This window comes from Mesoplodon mirus, assembly GCF_964341445.2.
Source record: "Mesoplodon mirus genome assembly, chromosome: 3".
NCBI classification, from domain to species: domain Eukaryota; kingdom Metazoa; phylum Chordata; class Mammalia; order Artiodactyla; family Ziphiidae; genus Mesoplodon; species Mesoplodon mirus.
In genome coordinates, this window is record NC_138978.1 from 130,631,538 (window position 1) to 130,653,396 (window position 21,859).

General features: G+C 41.0%; 2 protein-coding genes across 3 annotated transcripts; one reads left to right on the forward strand and one right to left on the reverse strand.

The window, feature by feature from the left end:
* Window positions 1-6,982: 6,982 nt before the first annotated feature.
* LOC309799241 (keratin-associated protein 3-3-like) lies at window positions 6,983-7,406 on the reverse strand (the record flags this gene model as incomplete). Its single annotated transcript, XM_082612219.1, is given in 2 exon segments — window positions 6,983-7,156; window positions 7,160-7,406. Coding segments are annotated over 2 exon segments (333 nt in total). The 5' UTR covers window positions 7,319-7,406.
* Window positions 7,407-11,200: 3,794 nt separating this feature from the next.
* On the forward strand, window positions 11,201-21,112 carry HNRNPU (heterogeneous nuclear ribonucleoprotein U). Of its 2 annotated transcripts, none has more exons than XM_082616228.1 (14): window positions 11,201-12,129; window positions 12,954-13,065; window positions 13,154-13,227; window positions 15,181-15,320; window positions 15,889-15,988; window positions 16,351-16,463; window positions 16,801-17,064; window positions 17,260-17,379; window positions 17,712-17,840; window positions 17,931-18,099; window positions 18,359-18,613; window positions 18,919-19,103; window positions 19,464-19,535; window positions 19,998-21,112. In XM_082616228.1, exons 1-14 carry the CDS (start codon window positions 11,439-11,441, stop codon window positions 20,049-20,051), a joined length of 2,478 nt encoding a protein of 825 aa, XP_082472354.1. In that variant the 5' UTR covers window positions 11,201-11,438; the 3' UTR covers window positions 20,052-21,112. The 2 variants fall into 2 exon arrangements, with proteins under 2 accessions (XP_082472354.1, XP_082472355.1); XM_082616229.1 differs by having other exon boundaries at window positions 11,202-12,072.
* The last annotated feature ends 747 nt before the right edge of the window (window positions 21,113-21,859 follow it).

Sequence of the window (21,859 nt, forward strand, 5' to 3'; positions counted from 1 at the left end):
CCACATCTTCTTTATCCATTCCTCCATTGATGGACATTTAGGTTGTTTCCATGTTTTGGCTATTGTGAATAGTGCTGCTATGAACATAGGGGTGCATGTATCTTTTTGAATTATAGTTTTGTCTAGGTATACTCCCAGCAGTGGGATTGCTGGATCATATGGTAATTCTATTTTTAGTTTTCTGAGGAACTTCCATACTGTTTTCCATAGTGGCTATACCAATTTATATTCCCAGCAACAGTGTAGAAGCGTCCCCTTTTCTCCACACCCTCTCCAGCATTTGTTATTTGTAGACTTTAATGATGGTCATTCTGACTGGTGTGAGGTGATACCTCATTGTGGTTTTGATTTGCATTTGTCTAATGATTAGTGATGTTGGGCATCTTTTCATGTGTCTACTGGCCATCTGTAAGGACATTATCATTTTATAGGTTAAGAGACTGAAGTTGAAGGAAGGAAGCAACTTTGCCTAAGGTACCTGGCTTGTGAGAGATATAGCCATTTGCTGAGCTATGCCTATCTACAAAGGCTCATTTATTCCACACGTCACATGTCCTGAATGCTTACCTCTCAGGCTAATCTAAGAACATAAAATGAACTAGACATACAGCAGTGTCCCCTTGAGAAGGTCAGTCAGTAGAAGACAGACACAGAAACAGGTCATCATAAAACCATGGGGCAAGAATAGCACTGGAGATTTTGGAAGCTCCGGGGAGGCATACCTAATACAGTAAAATGTGAGGGGGGTTGGTGCTGGCAATCAGGAAGATCTTCTTGGAGGAGGTGACACCTATACTGAATCTTAAACAGATTAGAATAAGCAAGTCCTAGCCTTATACAATCTCATTATTACTGTGAGGATGAGATAATAATATAATATTTATATGTGTAATATATAATAAGTAACTAAGAAATGATGCGATGACACAGCTAGGCAGTGACTCAGGGAGATGACCCGTAGAAAATACAGCATCATTACTTTTTGCTAAGAAACAAAAAGTTGTAAAGACTCTCATACATGCATTTTCTGTCTTTGTCTCTGTCTCTCCACGTGGTCCTGTAACTGGGCCACCTCTTGACAGTTAAGCTCTACCTATCAAGGCTGCCTGCTTTCCTCCCACACATCACCTCCCCTTGGGTTACAAATTTCCTGTTGTGATCCTGTACTCTTCAGAAGTCTCCTGGATATTCAGTTTAACCCTGTTTCAGTGGTATAAATAAGTAGAGGCAATTGGAACAAGTTTCCAGGCCTGACATGTTGCTAAGGTTTTCTTTGGTTCTATGACTTAATTCATGTGTCTCTTAATCTGTTTGTGACCATTTTTGGGGTGAGTGGGATGAAAGGAACGGGTTAGAGGTTGAATGCTTTATGTATACTTGTCCCAAAAGCCCCCAAAGCTAGGCATTGCACTTCTCCCGCTTAGTAAAGACTGTGCCCCCTCCCACAAAATATTCCATCTCCATTCTAATGTCAGCACTGTTTAGAAAATTAACCCAATAGTTATATTTACCAAGACTGCATGGTCATGTCAGAGTCCAAATAAACATCACTGTCATTTAAGAAAACCCTCAGAATCTTAAGTGATCTTTCTTCACAGATCCTTTACTCTTCTCAAGACTATACAAACCCATTTGACCTTGTCAGAGTGGCCTTCATCCCTTCTCACTTGAAATAGCCTCCTACCTGGTCTTCTCATCCATGCTCGCTTCAAGACTCTCCAGCCAGGGCTTACAAACAGATGGATGAAGACATAGTTTTTTTGGCCTGCATAGTGTCGGCCACCTCCAAAATTCAGGAGATGTCATAGAAAAATGAAGATTTCCCATGTCCCTTAAAAATGGGAAACCTGGCAATCCTGAGTCCTGTTCCCACATGGTCATAGAGTCATAAGGACCCTTTAAATAGGGTCATTTGCTCTAGTTCTCTGAAATCTTCATCACTCCCAAGGTGCCCCTGACCTGAGACCAAGTGACACTTAACGTGTCTCATCATGATTGCAGTTTTTCTTACACCTGGATCTCTTCATTCATTTATATATCCTGCCTAGAACCTGTAGGCATGTGAGTTTTCCATACTCTTCTGCCTTACATGATCTTTCTAAAATTTGGACTCGATCATGCCACTTCTCATATTAAATTTTTTTAGTACCCTCACTCTGCAACTTCTAGCTTGGCTGGGTTCTTTTCAATCTGCCTCTTTGTCCCCTATAACCATTCCCTACCTTTACCCCTACCCTTGTTCATGCCCCCTTCCCCCAAACTTTATACTCCAGCCATACTGAATTCTAGCTATAGCAATGATTCTCACCTCTGTGCATTTGCAGAGGCTGTTCCTACTGCCTGGAATGTCCTTCCTTCTCTCTCAACCTCCTCAATTTTGAAGAGTCAACCTTTTCAAGTGCCTTTCCCCCCAAGAAACCCCCTAACCCATTTCCCAAACTGAATACACACCACTATCATAGCACTCTCATAATATGCTACTCTTGTAATATAACTGTTGGCTGTCTCTTTCTCCTATACTATACACTATGAAATCTTGCTGGAATTAGAACATGTCAGTTCTGACTTTGAAACTCTATCACTGGTGTAAGAAAGAGTCTGGGCATGGAAGTCAGGCAGCCCTGAATTGTTATCTCAGCTTTACCACTTACTAAACTTGACAAGTTCCTTAATCCCTCTGTTTCTCAGTTTCCATATCTATAAATTGAGACTAATAATTCCCACTTTATGAGATTACTATGAGGATTAGAGATATTTTTTATAAAATGCCTAGCACAGTGGCTGGTACATAGCAGGCACTCAATAACTGGCAGTTGATATCACAAATAAATGAATCAGGACAAAATACAGCAGACTTAAAAGATAGCCCAACTAGGGCTTCCCTGGTGGCGCAGTGGTTGAGAGCCCGCCTGCCGATGCAGGGGACAAGGGTTCGTGCCCCGGTCTGGGAAGATCCCACATGCCGCGGAGCGGCTGGGCCCGTGAGCCATGGCCGCTGAGCCTGCGCGACCGGAGCCTGTGCTCCTCAACGTGAGAGGCCACAACAGTGAGAGGCCCACGTACCACAAAAAAAAAAAAAGATATCCCAACTAAAGTGTGCTTGGGGGCTTCCCTGGTGGCACAGTAGTTAAGAATCTGCCTGCCAATGCAGGGGACACAGGTTCGAGCCCTAGTCCAGGAAGATTCCACATGCTGCAGAGCAACTAAGCCCGTGCACTACAACTACTGAGTCCGTGAGACACAACTACTGAGCCCATGTACCACAACTACTGAAGCTTGTGCGCCTATAGCCCGTGCTCTGCAGCAAGAGAAGTCACTGCAATGAGAAGCCCGTGCACCGCAACAAAGAGTAGCCCCCGCTCACCACAACTAGAGAAGCCCATGCACAGCAACAAAGACCCAGTGCAGCCAAAAATAAATAAATAAATAAAATTAATTTAAAAAAATAAAGTGTGCTTGGGTGGACCAAAGTGAAAGCAGTGAAAAGAAGGAAAGGTTATATAGACACAGAGTATACACACAGTATCTAGGCAATTAAGACAGTGCAGAAGGTGCTTTTAGTTTGATTTTTTCCCCTAAACACCTGACAGCTGTTTAAAAAATTGAGATATAACTGATATATAACATTATCTTAGTTTCAGATATACAGCATAATGATTCGATATTAGTTTATATATTTGATATTTGTATGCAAAATTATCACCACAATAGGTCTAGCTAACATCCATCACCATGCGTAGTTAAAAAAAACTTTTTTCTTGTCATGAGAACTTTTAAGATCTACTCTCTTAGCAACTTTCAAATATATAATACAGTATTATTAACTATGGTCACCATGCTATGTATTACATCCCCAGGACTTATTTTCTTGACAGCTTTTTTTCCAAAAAGATTTATTTATAATTTATTTATTTATTTTATTTACTTTTGGCTGCAAAAGGTCTTAGTTGTGGCACGTGGGATCTTCGTTGAGGCCCACGGGCTCTTCTCTAGTTGTGGCACCCAGGATCCAGGGTCCATGGGCTCTGTAGTTGTGGTGCATGGCTTCCAGAGTGCATGGGCTCTGTAGTCTGCAGCACTCGGGCTCTCTAGTTGAGGTGCGCAAGCTCAGTAGTTGTGACGCGTGGGCTTAGTTGCTCTGCAGCATATGGGATCCTAGTTCCCTGACCAGGGATTGAACCTGCGCCCCCTGCTTTGTAAGGAGGATTCTTTACCACTGGACCACCAGGGAAGTCCCTTCTTGACAGCTTTTAATGAAAGACTTATTTAATTATCATCTGGCAGAGGTCTGCAAATGATAGGCAGCTCTGTATATAGAATAATGAATATGATATAAGATAATCTTAGCTAATTACTGCTTACTTGCAAATGTCATACAACTGACTTCTTGAAGGTGTATGTGAGGTTTTGTTTTGTTTTCGCATTTGTGAATGTTTGTGGGTGGGCAAGCATGTGTACAGACCTATAACATGGGAACCCTATAGACAGTGACTCAGCGAATGGTCAACATGGCTGGATCCCCATGTAGCTGTACCAGTGTCCCATAGCCTCCTGGTTATAGCTTGTATTTATGTCCAAACTGTAAGCTCCTGGAGGTCTGGGACTGTGTCATTCATATTTGTTTTCCCTGAACATAGTACACTACTTGGTACGTAGTAAGTGTTCAGTAAATATTTGTTAAGTAGATAAAAGGATGAATTGGGAGTTGACTATGTGTATATATATCTATAAATGTATGATACACACACACACACACACACACACACACACTTTTACTCTAATTCCAGCTTTCCATATAGTCTGGCTGTTGAGCCACATATAGACTAGGGCTGTTCCCTTGGTGTAAGTTGTACTTTCAAAGCAGTCTATAACAGCAGTGTCCCAAAGAACTTTCTGTGATGATGGAAACATTCTATTCTGCATTGTCCAGTATGAGACCAATGGCTCTGAAACATTTGGAATGTGGTTATGTGACTGAGGGATTGAATTTTTAATTTTATTTAATTTTAATTAATTTTAATTAAAATAGCTACCTGTGGCAACTGTATTGGTTAACGCTGGTAAATAATCTCCTATGTGTCATCTCTATGTGCTTTTCCAGATCATAGTCAACTGATAGATTCTGGATGATACTTTTGCATGGTACTTATGTCTGGAGTTGGAAGGCTTTCTTAATAGTCTAATACCACCTTCTAAATAAAGTAAAAAAATATTTGTTGAGCATCTGGTGCTTGGCAATATCGCTGGAGTTATGGAGAATATGAAGTCCCTGCCTTTGTGTTGTTACTATCTAACAAAGAAATGGATAAGGAAAGATGGAGCATTAAAACAGAGAAATAGACTACACAGGCTTGGGCCTGGCTCCTCTAAACATGAGTATGAAATCCATTTTTAACACAATCCTGCTTCACTAGATGGAAGCAATTGTACAGTACACTATAAATGTAGAGGGGAGGACCTGGACATGTAATTAAATCTATGGGCCATAAAAAATCTGTTCAGTAGTTCTAAGAGTTTAGTTTAGGATCACTGACGAAACTTGGTGGTGTTCACTAATGGTGTCCACAATAATAATAGCCAAGTGGAAAGCCGAGCTTGCAAAGAAATGTACTCGTTATTTATTTAGTTATTTTGCTGGTGTTATGCCAAGAAGACTCTGCTGAATAAAATTTATTATTACAGTCTCTGCTTGATTTTTTGATAACTCTCTCTTATAATCAAGAGTCCTTTAGTTCAAGTCAGGGTTGCAGTATAGTTCACACATTTTTAGAGGATATTTTCATTTCAGAGCCCCCATCTTGTTCCCCAGTGCAGTGCCAGGCTCTCGGTGAATGTTTTGGGATTGTTTGTTTGTTTGTTTGTTGGCTGCACTGCACAGCTTGCAGGCTTGTGGAATTTTAGTTCCCTGACCAGGGATTGAACCCGGGCCCTTGGCAGTGAGAGCGTGGAGTCCTAACTACCAGACCACCAGGGAATTCCCTCTTGGTGAATGTTGATGGAAGACACTGCGCAGGTGCTGGAAAAGTCAAGTTCCTCTCCTTGCCCTCAAGGAACTTAGACTAACTTCGAGACAGATAATTATGTCGCAAGTAGAAGGTGAGAGTTTATGAGGTAATAATCCCTTTAGTCTTTCATCTCATTCTTGGCTGTTTGGCTCAGGATGGTCTAAATATTTTCTTCACCTTTTCTTATTAGGTACTGTGATACTGGCCAGTCACCAGTAATGTGTGATAGTGTGCACTTTCTATAAACTCCTCATTGCTCAACCTGCCTTGATATAAGTTTTGGTAAGTGTTAATTAGTCTTAACCTGGTAAATATTTTAATTATCAGAAAAGCCCTGATATCTTACTATTAACTACATTATTCTAGTTTTCCTGCAGCTTTCTAATGGGCACATCTTATTCTACAGAAGCTATATAATTTATGTGAAGACAGAGATTCATAACATCAAAGACGAGATGATTCAAACAGTAACCATTTACTTTATTTATTGCCACAGAAATAAAGTTTATTGGAAAACCCATCAAGAAATTATTTTTCCTCTATGAAAATACTCAATATAAGAAATGGGATATAGGAAGCAACATGACAAACAAAATACAGTGTGGGGAATTCCCTGGAGGTCCAGTGGTTATGACTTTACGCTCTCACTGCTGAGGGCCTGGGTTCTATCCTTTGTCGGGAAACTAAAATCCCACAAGCTGTGCAGCCAGAAAAAACAGACAAACAAACAAATAGTCTGAGGTCTTATAGATATCAATACTTTTGATAATAGATGACATTCATCTGCCCAAATGAACCAAATGCTTAGCCAAATAATCATTAAAATTTCTTGATTTTCTTTCCATTAAGATGAAAGGTAGGTTGTGCATATCTAGGCCGTCTGGTCTGCCTCAATATCTGATAAACTACTGAGGCAAGTGAATGCTGAATAGATAGCTTCAGTGTTATCTCCAGGCACTGAGCGAGGCAGTCATCGGTCAGTGGCAGCTTGGGATGCAGGGCTCACAGCAGGGCTGAGTGAAGGTTGTGAGGTTGAGGGTCTCCAGGCCCAGGGTAGGCTGGGACGAGTTGAGCACGAAGCAGGAGGGCACACAGGGCCGAGGAATGTGGCATGGTGGGGGACAGCTGTCATAGCAGGTTGGCTCCAGTAACTAAACCGTGTGTGGGCAGATGCTGGGCAGGCCGACTCCACGTCGGCAGCATTTTTCAGATGAGCAGGTGGTGGTGGCAGGGCTGGTGTGGACACTGCGGCAGTAATGGGAAGCACAGCAAGCCATGGCATTGGGACTCTGGTTTGCTTTTGGAGAAACCATTTACTTTAAACCTTTTAGCCTGTTGTGGTATCCAAATCTAAAGTAAATGGGAGTATTCTGTACCATTTACAATTCAAAAACTGTAATACACTAGTTCAAATTTCATGTCTACTACTTAATTATAAAATGATTTGAGACTCTAATGCAAGTTTTGAATGTAACAAGTAAAAACCTGAATATGAATAGCCAATATTTCAGAGTTCAACAGTGCTCCTCCATTGACAGTCTGGAGTCAGCAAAGAGGAAATTCATAGAAGGTTCTCCCTGGAGAGGCTCTACAAATCTTCTAGTCTGCTCTGCTTCATTTATAGAGGAGAAAACGAACATCCAGAGGAGATGGTGCAATTTGCCAAAGGTCAGACAGCTGGTTACAGTGACAGTGCCAGGCCTAGCAGTGAAGCCTGCACTCTCCTATCCAGACTTCATTTCACTTTTTCCCAGACTGACATCTCACCATGAACAATTCATTGACAATTTACAAAATATATATAGTTATAATTTCCTAAATAAGATTTAACAATCCAACTCTAGATTTTCTTAAGTTCATTAAATTGCTTGACATAGCTAATGAAGACTAATATATACTGAGCTCTTACTGTGCTTCCAGCCCTGTACTCAGAGTTTACATTATCTCACTGAATTTTCCCAACAACCTCATGAGGCAGGTATCATTTTAGACATGAGTACTCTCAGGAATAGAGAGATAAATAGATTGTGCAAGATCACATAGCCACTATGTGGTCTAGCTGGGACTGCAACCCAGGTCTGTCTGATTTTTAACCTTGTACTTTTAACCAGAATTTGAAACATCCTCCTTTCTGATTGTGCTTTCCTGTTAGTCTATATGAAAGTGTACTTTTAATACTTCATAATTTGGAGGTACTTGTGACTCCTCATATTTTCGTAAGAAGATGGGAAAATGTATCTCAGCGTGTTTCATGCTTCTTTTATTAAATTGGGATTGATTGTGTATACCAAAAAATAATGAATCAATGGCATACCATCTTGAGTCCATTGAATTTAGCATTCTTGTCAGTTCATGGCACTTCACTGCTAACAACCCTTCAGTTTCTTCCTTCTCACTGGAGGCAAAAGCCAAAGTCCTTAAAAAAACACTGGCAAGGCTGCCGGCAATCTGTATCTCCCCTCCTCTCCCTAACCTGCCTGATCTCCCTGCCTATCTTTCCCCTCAGGCCTACTTTTTGTTCCCTCCACCTCAAATGTTACCTTAATTCTTAGGCTTCCCTGACCACCCCATTTATAACTGAAAATCTCCCCTGATTGCAGTACACCCTGCCCCTCTCTCCTGTTTTACATTTCCCTGCAGTACTTGTTACCGTCTCTATTTTATTTATTGGCTAACTCTAAGAGAATGAAGGCATAATCACATAGTTCACTGCTGTATTCCTAGTGCTTGTCTTAGTGCTAAAATTCCTAGTGCTAAAAAATATTTGCTGAGTGAATTATGTGACAAACTACAGATTTAGGTATGTGCCTTTGCTTCAACCTCAAAATGTTAGTTATATATTCTGAGCACCCTAACTCTCTAATGCCCTGTCATAGGTCTATTACCATGGGTAATTCACTAATCATTTTTTGCTATTGAGAATTAATTTCCCCCCTTTTTCCACTCTGTATTCTTGGTAGTCTCCAGGATTTCAAAAAGGGGGGATTTCAAGTTCCTTATAGGTCCCTCAGCAATTTAGAGAGAGTGATCTGTACTTTTACTGGTCTCCGTAGAACAGGACTATCATAACAGCATTAAAAGTATAAGAAGAAAAAACAATTATTAAAATGAAGTCACTATTTGTACTTTCAAGTGGTAAAATAAAATGTGGAATGGTAGATTTCACCTGTTTGTAAAAAGGACAAACAGTTAAGATGATGGCTGTTTGAGCATTTACAAAAACTGTTTCTCAGTTACATGTTGTCTAAGAAGGCCCAGTGTAATGAAAGAACCCTGGGGTGGGGGAAGGACCTCAGCTTCCTGGGCCATAAAATGAGCAGACTGAAGATGATCTCCAGGTTACAAAGGTCTTGGAGGCAAAGCCATGGAATTTTCTCATGCCCATCTAAAGTTATATTTCATGTTTATTATTACAACTGATTTAAGAACAATTGTTATAAATCGGTATTTAGATATACATTTTTCATAGGCTTTTTCCAGTTAAATAGAAATTGTTTTCATATCACTAATACTTAAAATTGTAAATCATATCTAAGGACACATAAACTTAAATGACCATCATAATAACTATATTTAACTCTGATTCATTACGGGACTAATTATCCAGTTTGTGAACATTTAAGCCCCCTGTAGTTCTCTTCCTATTTTGAACAAGGGCAAAGAATTTGAAAAGCTCAAATTCCAGTTTGTCACTTGTTTATAAGCTCCAAGGACATTACAACCAAGGGCTAAAATGAGTTTTTGGCACCATTTGTAAGTTCCTATTTTGGGTGCTATCCCTTCCACCTTCATTAACTTGAACTGAGAATTACTAGTACTATACATAATTCATTAATTTCAACTCAAATCATTTCACAAATGTTAAACTTTCATCTTTATATATGACTGCATGGTAAAATACACGGTTCTTAAAAGCTGTTGAAAAGAACTTTAAAAATAAAATTTATTAATCAGTTAAATCATACTAGCCTATGGGAGAAAGTTCACATGCTTATTTTTCCAAAGTTCGAATTAAAATTGGGGCAGCATTATTGTGACAGCTAAAGCACCAAACAGTGAGTATAGCTGACCTCCTTGGTCAGAGATAGACTAGACTGGAACATTGGCAAGCCACTGTGCAGATTCTCTGGGGTTTAAGACGTTCACTTCTATCACATATTTAAATTCTGGCACTCCTACCTAAAACTTGAAGAACATAACACACCTCTTAGTAAAGAGAAAAATTAAACTTCTAAGACACATCAAAATAACACTTCTTTTGAGAGTGATAGTTTTCTTTTTACAAAATCACAGCCCTTTATTTTTCATGAGTTTTTATGAGGGTTTCAGCATAATTTGGCCAGAAGTATTCCTATAGGAAAAGTAATAGAATCAAAGTGTGTGACCTAGCTGGGTCTCATCCTCATTGTTAACTAGGGGGACTTCGTAACTGGATGACCAGGTCCTAAATTGGACAGAATAAATCTTAAAGGTGATCCGTCTTTCTGGTAGGTAAAGAAAACACAGAATTGCAATTCTGAGGCTTACAAGACTTCTTTGGCTAGGAGTGCCATGACAAGGCCTGTAAAGTATATGCTTTGCAGTATGGAGTGGAGTACATGTTCCAAAAGCAAGCATTTTTATCTCCCAAACCCTGCATCAGGGGTCATGGGAGAGACAAAAGGAAGGCCCTTCCCGAGTTTAAAATTCAATTCGCAAGGCAGGACTTAAGAAAATTAAACCAAATATTAAACGGAAGAAAATCCCCTGCGTAGAGTAATTGCCAACCTGCGTTGTACAAATCAAAACTGAAATAAAATTTTAGGGCGTTCTAAACAAATAGCTGGAGAAATAGATAAGACAAATCTAAAATGGAAGAAAAGGTAGCGGATTCGAGTTGAAAATGCCAAGTTGAGGACCGAAAGCATTTGGGTAGAAGCAGCCTCCCGCCTGGAAGGCAAATAGCAAACGAGTACTGCCACCAAAGATCTGGAAAGGCCAATAAATGTTGCAGTGGGTCGGTTTAACTGAGGGCAGTTTCCTCCTCCTCCATTAGCTCGGCCCCAGTTGGATGCGCAGTGCGCGGCGCCGCGCTCCCGGCCCGCGGCTCGGGTGGGAGCTGGGGGAACAGGCGTGGGCGGGGCGGGGCGAGCGCGGGCGCTCAGCCGGCGCAGGGGCGGGGCGGCTATATTACGTGCGCGGCGCCGCCCCTGCGAGAGGACGTTGCGTGCTCGCCCGCGCCAGGCGAGTCTCCGCGTCTCCCTCACGAACTCGGTGAAAGGAATTGGCGCCGTTCGACACCAGGCGGATCCGCTCTGCAGCAGGAGCCCACCTCAAGCCGCAGCCGCAGCCGCCGCCGCCGCCCGGGCCGAGGAGCAGCCTCAGCCGCCGCCAGTGGCCGAGTGAGCGGAGCCGAGTTTGAGCCAGCGCCTAGCGGTGAATCGGGGCCTCACCATGAGTTCCTCGCCTGTTAATGTGAAAAAGCTGAAGGTGTCGGAGCTGAAGGAGGAGCTCAAGAAGCGGCGCCTGTCCGACAAGGGCCTCAAGGCCGAGCTCATGGAGCGTCTCCAGGCTGCGCTGGACGACGAGGAGGCCGGGGGCCGCCCCGCCATGGAGCCCGGGAACGGCAGCCTAGACCTGGGCGGGGATTCCGCCGGGCGCTCGGGAGCAGGCCTCGAGCAGGAGGCCGCGGCAGGCGGCGATGACGACGAGGAGGAAGAGGAGGAGGAGGAGGAAGGGATAGCCGCTCTGGATGGCGACCAGATGGAGCTCGGGGAGGAGAACGGCGCCGCGGGGGCGGCCGACTCGGGCCCGATGGAGGAGGAGGAGGCCGCCTCGGAGGACGAGAACGGCGACGATCAGGGCTTCCAGGAAGGGGAGGATGAGCTCGGAGACGAGGAGGAAGCCGCGGGCGACGAGAACGGGCACGGGGAGCAGCAGCCTCAACCGCCGGCGGCGCCGCAGCAACAGCCCCAGCAGCAGCGCGGGGCCGCCAAGGAGGCCGCGGGGAAGAGCAGCGGCCCCACGTCGCTGTTCGCGGTGACGGTGGCGCCGCCCGGGGCGAGGCAGGGCCAGCAGCAGGCGGGAGGTAAGAAGAAGGCGGAAGGCGGCGGAGGCGGCGGTCGCCCCGGGGCTCCGGCGGCGGGTGAGTGCTGCGTGGTTGGTTGCGCGCGGCGGGAGGCCCGCGCGGGGTGGGGACCGTGCCCAGGCCTGCCGGAGCCCCGCTGGGGGAGGAGGGAGCCCCGCCGCGAGAGGGAGCCCCGGGGGGGCGGGGGCCGCTGCGAGGGGGTGGGGGGGAATCCCGGATTAGACGTGAGGCCTCCGCTCGGTGTGTGACGGCGGCGGCAGCGCCTCCATTATGTGGCTGGAGAGCCGGGGGGGGGGGACTGCAGCTGCCGCTGGAGGGGGAGGAGCCGCGGTGGCGCCGCCGTGGTGCGTGCGCGCAGTGCGGGCACATGTCTCGGGGGGAGGGGAGGCCCGTGGCCCCGGCGGCGCGCTGTGGCGGCTCCGGGCCGCGGTATTGTGCAAGGCGCGCCGGGCTCGGCGTGACGTCACTTCCGGCGGGCGGAGCCGGGCGGGTCCTGCGGCGAGCAGTACAATGCGGCCGCGGGGAGCGCGGGCCCGGGTGGGGGAGGGGAGTGCGGGCGGGGCGCTTCGGCCCCTCCCCCCTTCCTGAACTCTCTCTGGGATACACGTGGGCTTTGGGCCTGGGCCGCGCTAATTTTTCATTAGCTTTTTCGAATATTCGAGTAGGCTGGCGAAATTAGCAATGTCCTTAGACTGCGTCACTAATTCTAGTCCAGTTCCAAGTGGGTTTTTCTTTGAATTCTCATTTGAATCGTCGATTGAAAACACTTAAAAAAAATGAACAGGGAAAGTCGAGCTTTTGGGGGGCGTCAAAACATAAGAGGTTTTTTTGTTTGTTGTGTTGCGGCGTGGTCTCTTATAAAGGGGTGTCGTGTATTGTAGGAGACGGCAAAACAGAACAGAAAGGCGGAGATAAAAAGAGAGGTGTTAAAAGACCTCGAGAAGATCATGGCCGTGGCTATTTTGAGTACATTGAAGAGAACAAGTATAGCAGGTAGAGGATGCTAACGTAGTGTTACTTGTCACCTGTTCTTTATGCTTTGGTGGGGAAAGCTGTATCAGGAGAAAATTCTGTCTTTCAGAGCCAAATCTCCTCAGCCACCTGTTGAAGAAGAAGATGAGCACTTCGACGACACAGTTGTTTGTCTTGATACTTGTAAGTGAAGCTGTTTCTCCCCCGTTCCTCCCCCAATTGTCAAATGTGGTTTTTGGTTACAAAATATTAGGAAACTTAACACGTGTAAACAGTTGTTTTAAAAGTAGGAAGATGACGGTTTATATTCAGATTCTGGTTACTTAATATTTAGTACAGTAGTTGTATTGATAATTTTACAGGCTCTAACAATTTGATGTTTTTTGGTATGGCTTTAAAGTTCTCATTTGTAGGAATGTGAAATTAATGCCAATATTTGACTGTCTAGCTAATGGAAACTTGTAAGACTACTTATAACTTGTCCATTTAGGCTTCTACGATAAAGTAATGTCATTTTTTTGTGGAATTATGTTAAGTGAGCTCTTTGGGCTAGTTAAATATTAATGGCTTTCCATTATTTGGCTTTCCACGCCATTATATTCCCTATTCTAAAAGATTGTAATAATACTTTTTCAATAACTGCTCTTTTGTTCTCAATTCCAGTTCAGTAGCTGCTGCTTTAAGCTAAGTTGATTTCTTCCAAAGACCTGGGGCAGCAGCAGTGGGCTATCACTGGGCCACTAGCTTTCTTCAGCAGCGAATGGTATCAATGGCAGCGCTGTAAATACTGCTACTTTACCCAGTTGGGTTGCAATTGAGTATGAGGAAGTATTGCAAACCTCTAAATGGGCCTTGGCTGTCAGATTCCTAATTTTTCTAATACAAAAAAAATCATTTGTTTGGTGTTGTGATCAGAAAGTACAATTCTTTCTGTGATAGAACAAAGGGTAGAAATAATTACTTAGAGGTAAGGTGTCAACTTGTCCTGTAGATCTAAGGAGTTGAAGCTTAGAGTCTCATGTTTTGGAATACATATGGTTTTTATTTAGATGTGTAAGGCAGTGTAAATATAAGTCTTGATTTCTTATTGCCTATGCTTTACCACATAGTTGAGATAGTGGAGGGTTTTTTTTTTTTCTCAAGACTTGCCCATGGAAGAGTAGTTGAATGTTTTACGTTAAATTCAGTTGCTTAAATATTGGCGAGATACTGAAGCAGTGATTCGGCAAGGTAATGCTATTATAAAAATATAAAAGGCTTTTAGCTCCTCACCTAGGGATATCAATTTAAGTGCATTATTGGGTTCAAACACAATTGGTTGAATTGAAAATTCTGTTAGTGATGATCGGGAATAAAAGAGCAAAGCTAATTTAAGGAGAATTCCAAACCGTAGATTTAATTTCATTTCACCAGTAACTTTCTAACTTCAGTGCTCCCTTGACTGAGAACTCAGAAGGTGCATGCTAATGAGCCAGTGACCCAAACGTAGCTAGGTTAAAGACGTTTTGGATTTGGATTATTCCAAAGTGTGTAATCCCCCATTGTTATTGATTAACAGGCAAGTCTGGGGAAAGGGGACCTAAAATGCTGTAGTAACAGCACTAGATGACCAGGTTTGTATTTTGCAGATTGAAACTGCCTTAACGAGTTTTAGCAAACAATTTAAGATCTAGAGCCCCTGTAAAGTGCAGGATCAACAGCTCATACTCATATTTTAAAATACGTGATCATGGCCTCCCTTCAGTTTTATTGTGGCACTGGTAAATTCTACCTGGTCTGGCATGCTTCACTTTGATTTCCTGCTATCCTCTACTGCTTGCCTCTAAATCAAGGTAAAGAGCAGAGCAGGTATGTATTAATGTCACATTGTCTTGATTATTTTATATACTTAAAATACACATACTAAACCTCGATATTTGTAGTTGCACAGGTAGTGTATGCTCTAGTTCATAATTTGGCAAAAATTGACTTGGTGGGAGCGGGGCTTGAACTGAAAATTCGAACAACAGCATGATCTGTAAAAATGTATGCGACATATTAAGAAATATGAGGAAATTTAATAAAGTTTTGTCTACATAGCAGATACATTTATATTGGATATCAAAAGAAATAATATGGTATTTGATATAATTGCAGATAATTGTGATCTACATTTTAAAATATCAAGAGATCGCCTCAGTGCTTCTTCCCTTACTATGGAGAGTTTTGCTTTTCTTTGGGCTGGAGGAAGGGCATCCTATGGTGTGTCAAAAGGCAAAGTCTGTTTTGAGATGAAGGTAAATGCAATTTTGTGATGTCTTTTTTTCCTTAAGAACCTTTGTGAGTTTTTCCCTGACACTTAGATGTCCCTGGAACTTGTAATTTTTCAAGTTTTTGTGGGACTTGGAATCTATGATTTGTAACAGTTTAGGATGTTTGTTATATCAGAAGTTGCCATATAGAGCCGGCCTAATTTTTATTTAGGGTGTTCATTTTTTATCAGGCACTTGAAAGGCCCACCATGGGTTTGAAAATAAATTTGGTTAGGCTCCTGTTTTTGTTCCAGAGAAAAAACATGTTAAAGGAGACTTTAGTTGGTTTTGGGTATTGAGAATATGTAATTTCAACGTTTTCTTTTAAACGTGAATTAACCAAGTACTTCACCATTTTCCATTTCAAGTTAAAAGCCCTTACATCAGTTGTTAAAGTTCTTGTGAATGTTAGGGGAAAGAGTAGAGTTGGTGTCTTTCTGTACTTTGTAGCTGGAGAAAAATTAGCCCATTGCCCGAATGAAATAAACCAGCGTTGGTTCAGTGGTTTATGTTCCTTCGTTTACAGTTTAATCATTTATGATTTGACTTCCAGGTTACAGAGAAGATCCCAGTAAGGCATTTATATACAAAAGATATTGACATACACGAAGTTCGGATTGGCTGGTCACTAACCACAAGTGGAATGTTGCTTGGTAAAGTCTCCATTTGAGTATCTATGTACTCATGAGTGTTCAGGGTTTGATTTCAGTAGTTAGACTAGAAGGCGTTCTAAACTTCTTGCCTGTTTTTAGAGATGAATAATAATAACATGGACACTGGCTAAATTTTACCTTTTCTTTCTTTGTGGTTACTTGGTTTATGACTGATGGTTGAAATAGAATATTATCTATGGTATGCAATTTGTCACCTAGTTATATAACCACCTACCTCTCATTAACTTTATATCTAGTACAAAGTCAGTATACTTTTGAACCCTACATCTGGAATGTTAACGTACGTGGGTCATTGGACTGTTTTGAAAAACTGATTTCATGAAAGTTAATTATTTTCTTAGGTGAAGAAGAATTTTCTTACGGGTATTCTCTAAAAGGAATAAAAACATGCAGCTGTGAGACTGAAGATTATGGAGAGAAGTTTGATGAAAATGATGTGATTACATGTTTTGTTGTAAGTCGTAGCTAAATTTATACATATAAATAGCAAGTTAGTAGATAAGAGTATTTTAACATTATATCATTGTTAGTTTTCAGTACTAATTCATTTTGACTGAAAACTACTTAATGTGAAGTTGATCCGAAAATCTAGTCTTTTAGGGCAATATTAATTTCTTGTGGATATAGGTGTTCTAGTTGTATATAACCAAATGTTAAAGCTCTTTAACGTAAAACCTAAATATGTTTTCTACAGGATAAAGCTTCACTCCTAACTTGAGTTTTGAAGTTTTTTTAAAAAAGAAGTGTCATAAGCAGATTAAAACCCATTAATTTTTTTCTCCAATTAACAGAACTTTGAAAGTGATGAAGTAGAACTCTCCTATGCAAAGAATGGACAAGATCTTGGCATTGCCTTCAAAATCAGTAAGGAAGTTCTTGCTGGACGACCACTCTTCCCGCATGTTCTGTGCCACAACTGTGCGGTTGAGTTTAATTTTGGTCAGAAGGAAAAGCCATATTTTCCAATACCTGAAGACTATACTTTTATCCAGAATGTCCCCTTGGAGGATCGAGTTAGAGGACCAAAGGGGCCTGAAGAGAAGAAAGATTGTGAAGTAAGTCACTTTAAAAAATTTTGAAGGTTGCTTTTGCTTGGCAAAAATGACGTTTAGAAGAGTTGGATGGTTGCTCTGTTTAATTTACTAACTGCTATACATGGTGTTCCCGTTAAAAGGCTGTGAAAGTTCAGATATGTAAACTGGGCTTCTGTGCATTTAAAAAAAATATTTAAAGAATTCTTTCCATTGTAGGTGGTTATGATGATTGGCTTGCCAGGAGCTGGAAAAACTACCTGGGTTACTAAACATGCAGCAGAAAATCCTGGTAAATACAACATTCTTGGAACAAACACCATAATGGATAAAATGATGGTAAGTAAATTGGGCATGATTTCAGCTTTTTTAAGACTAGAAGGTATTCGGGGTAACCGTTTTGTCTGTCTTTATCCATTTTGTTAGTATCTTAGAGATAGGAGTTTGGGCAGTTAAATTGGTTATTTAAGCAGGCTCTTTACCTATAAGGTAAACTGCCTTCCAGTGGCTAGGCTTCCTTCTCATTTCTATGGAAGGTTTTTGGACTCGGATTATCCAGTAGCTAAAAATGAATTGAAGGCACTGGGTGTTGTTACAGGATAAAATATCCTTTTCTGTAGCAGTGAGAAAAGGCAGTATTTAAATTTTGAAACTTTAACTTTTAAAAATAGGTGGCAGGTTTTAAGAAGCAAATGGCAGATACTGGGAAACTAAACACGCTGTTGCAGAGAGCTCCGCAGTGTCTTGGAAAGTTTATTGAGATTGCTGCCCGTAAGAAGAGAAATTTCATTTTGGATCAGGTAAGCTACAGCTTTGAGATTGAAAAAAGTAACTGATGATTACAGAATTAATGTTTGGGGTTATAAACTTAACTTTTTTTTTTTTTAAAGACAAATGTGTCTGCTGCTGCCCAGAGGAGAAAAATGTGCCTGTTTGCAGGCTTCCAACGAAAAGCTGTTGTAGTTTGCCCAAAAGATGAAGACTATAAGCAAAGAACACAGAAGAAAGCAGAAGTAGAGGGAAAAGACCTACCGGAACATGCAGTCCTCAAAATGAAAGGCATGAAATTTATTTCTACTGTTAATGTTAAATATCTTTATGTGATTTATATCTGTGAACTTACATTTTGTGTCAGTAATACTGTTTCAGGAGTTAACTCTGTAAGTAAGCGTACTTCACTTGTTTAAGAAAATGTAATTAAAACATGAATAGATAGTGTATGCTTTGCAGGAATTAAGCTGCTTGAGAGTTGTAGGCTCTAGGATTGTGAATGTGTATGTAGTGGGTTTGTAGGTTAATATGATTTAATGTTTTGTAGGAAACTTTACTCTGCCAGAAGTAGCTGAGTGCTTTGATGAAATAACGTATGTTGAACTTCAGAAGGAGGAAGCCCAAAAACTTTTGGAGCAATATAAGGAAGAAAGCAAAAAAGCTCTTCCACCGGAAAAGAAACAGAACACAGGCTCAAAGAAGAGCAATAAAAACAAGAGTGGCAAGAACCAGTTTAACAGAGGTGGTGGCCATAGAGGGCGCGGTGGATTCAATATGCGTGGTGGAAATTTCAGAGGAGGAGGCAAGTTAATTTTGAGTATTATTTATTTGGTTCAATGTTGAAACAAGTAGTAATCTGTAATCTTCTAGTTTGGGTCTGTATGTTTTTCTGCTGAATTTAACATAGGAAGTTTCTGATCCTCATGTCCTAGCTGTCTTAGTAACCATAGTAAAATACTTCATGCAATTTGATGGTAAACACCTAGGTTATGTTGAACGGTTAAATTAAACATTTTTTCATAAAATAAAGGAATGGTCCAGAAGAACCCTAAGTCATGTGTAAAGAAGGTAACAACACACTATTAAATGAAACATCTCTTGTTTTAGCTCCTGGGAATCGTGGTGGATATAATAGGAGGGGCAATATGCCACAGAGAGGTGGTGGCGGTGGCGGAAGTGGTGGAATTGGCTATCCATATCCTCGTGGCCCTGTTTTTCCCAGCCGAGGCGGTTATTCAAACAGAGGGAATTACAACAGAGGTGGAATGCCTAACAGAGGGAACTATAACCAGGTAATGATTTAAGATCCCTGTAGACACTGGTTCTCTATATAATTTAGTCTGGAAAGTTAAAGGCATATGTTGGGCAGCCTCAGAGAGAGTTAGGAACACAGCATGTATGCATAGTGATGGTAAAATGAGTCAATTTCATTTATATCGATTTTTCAGGTGCGTTAACTAGCAACAGGTCAGGTGATGTCTCATAGCGAATAAGTTAATCACCTGAGAGCAAACGCAGCAGAGAGTGCTCAGAGGTTTAATGGCCGACTGGCAATCTTATCTATTTCTGTGGCTGTGTCTCTTCTCCCCCTGCCCCATATACAAACCTAACGACTTGTGCTCTTCTTAAAGGTTTTTTTTCTTTTTTTGTAGAACTTCAGAGGACGAGGAAACAATCGTGGCTACAAAAATCAATCTCAGGGCTACAACCAGTGGCAGCAGGGTGTAAGTAATTCCTTATGTGCTTTTTTGTACATTTAATTGTATTTTGAATTCATAAGAGTCAATCTTGAAAAAAGATCTTGTTCAGGGATTGAAGTGTTCATAAGCGTTACAGGGCAAGGTGTGAATTGTGTTGCAGTTGTAGCCATAATATCTTTTGAAGGCAAAATAGGTTGGAGTTTGCTGTAACTTAATATTTTAAATAAAATAGTAGTATTTAATACATATGGTTCTTTTTACTGCTAGCTTTAATTGTATAAACTAACCAAGTCATAATGTGTTTCCTTTTGTAATGTGTATTGATAATGGGATATTAATACCAACTAAGTCTGGCTTGATAAATCAGAGGTATGACAGGTATAAATTTGTCTCCAGCAGTTACTCTGAATTAGATTGTCATTTCCTAAAAGCAGTTTGAGTGGCTTATTGATGTTTTTTCTTTAAAAAAAAAATTTTCTCTTACAGCAATTCTGGGGTCAGAAGCCATGGAGTCAGCATTATCACCAAGGATATTATTGAATACCCAAATAAAACGAACTGATACATATTTCTCCAAAACCTTCACAAGAAGTCGACTGTTTTCTTTAGTAGGCTAACTTTTTAAACATTCCACAAGAGGAAGTGCCTGCGGGTTCCTTTTTTAGAAGCTTTGTGGGTTGATTTTTTTTTTCTTTTCTTTTTTGTACATTTTTAATTGCAGTTTTAAAGTGAATCGTAAGAGAACCTCAGCATTGTGCACGATAAGAGAATGTGTCAGTATTTCAGGGTTCTACATTTTATCTGTAAAATGTGACTTTTTTTTTTTATCACAACAAAAGTAAAATGTTGCTTTGTACCTGGTGTCTTTTATTAAGAATTTACTCCCCCCATTTCTCAGAGATAACAGTCGGGAGTTATTGTCACAATATAATAGAAATGTTAGCAACCAGATTCATGTAAGGACTAAGTGGTCCTCATGAATTGCATAAGACTCTGTACTGCTCGTATTACACTCCATCCTCTCTGTAGCTTGCTGAGTAGTGGAGGGGTAAGCTAAATAGTAGTTTTTGACAGTAACTGGGAAGGCTCTTTCTTTTTAAATAAATGCAATTGGCATATTTGGGAATGAAGATAAAATTTGGAACTAAGATAGAGAAGATGGAGTGTATGTAGAAGGGCTGTTAAAAATGTAAAACTTGGTTGCATTATTTGTGGAGGCTCAAACTTGTGAAGGTTAAATACCATAATTTTTCCATTTGTTCTGCATTTTGATTCTGAAAAGAAAGTTGGCTTTGCCCATTTCTTATTAAAAAAACTTGTTGTAAATCCAGTTGTCTAATGGGATCTATATGAAGTTAGCTATGTCTGTATGCCCTTCTCCCACAAAATACTGTATAACTAGTGTGCTTGTAGTAGTTAACTCCACCATCTTTGTAAGCTAATGAAATTGTGAGTCACCCATTTATATCTTAATTTTTAATCATGTCAGTTCTTGAATGGGTATCTCCTTAGCCTGCTGATTTCTTTTTCTTTCTAAAGAAAGTGGGTGGAGAAATTAATTTAGACGTTTGTTTGCAATAAAAAGAATTCATTTTACTCTCGTTTTGGGATTCTCGCCATCAAGGTTCAAAATCCCTTTATGAAACTCCCAAGAGGAGAAAATTTAAGTGTGTGCTTTCTGGACAGCTTATTCTCTGTACTTGGAACATTTAGGTTTTAAAAACTTAAATGTATACTGACAATTGACTTTTTAAATTATGAAGTAAAGTTGAATGCTTCCCTTCCCCTCCCCGCCCAGATGAATTTTAACATTTAACGAGGGGAAAAGGTACTGGCTGGGAGAAGTTAACACTCAGTTTATCATCTTTACAAAATGCTAATGGCTGTCCTCAACTGATAATTATATATACATCTATATAATACATGAAACTCTGGGAACAGATGCTTTTAGAAGCCATCATGCAAGCCAGTCACTACTACACAACACTGCTAACTTAACTGTAGTTATGTGATAACATTAGATCCCCTAATTTTAATTTTATTGGGTTTGCACAGAACACTTAATCTTCTAAAGGACCCTCACTCATGTGAGGTGAGGAATCAGGAGTCAAACTGTAGAACTAAAACTTGACATCAGTTTAGTGTTTCATTGGTGTTTTAGGTTGCTTCTGGTAAGTATAGGTTTGTTTATATTTCTGACTGCTTAGATTTTTGTTTTAGCCATTTAAAATCAGATTTTTAACTATTTATACTCCTAGGAATTTTCTTGCTAAAAGATGAGCTGGAGTTGAGTTTCAGATGATGGTGTAGGTTCAGTTGAGAATTTTTTGGCCTATAACCCTACAATT

Bases quoted from the DNA above. Each gene is read 5' to 3' on its own strand.
- HNRNPU (XM_082616228.1), top strand. From the start codon at position 11,439: ATGAGTTCCTCGCCTGTTAATGTGAAAAAGCTGAAGGTGTCGGAGCTG. The intron at 13,066-13,153 runs GTAGAGGATGCT...TCTGTCTTTCAG, and splicing joins GAAGAGAACAAGTATAGCAG to AGCCAAATCTCCTCAGCCAC. The intron at 18,614-18,918 runs GCAAGTTAATTT...CTCTTGTTTTAG, and splicing joins TGGAAATTTCAGAGGAGGAG to CTCCTGGGAATCGTGGTGGA.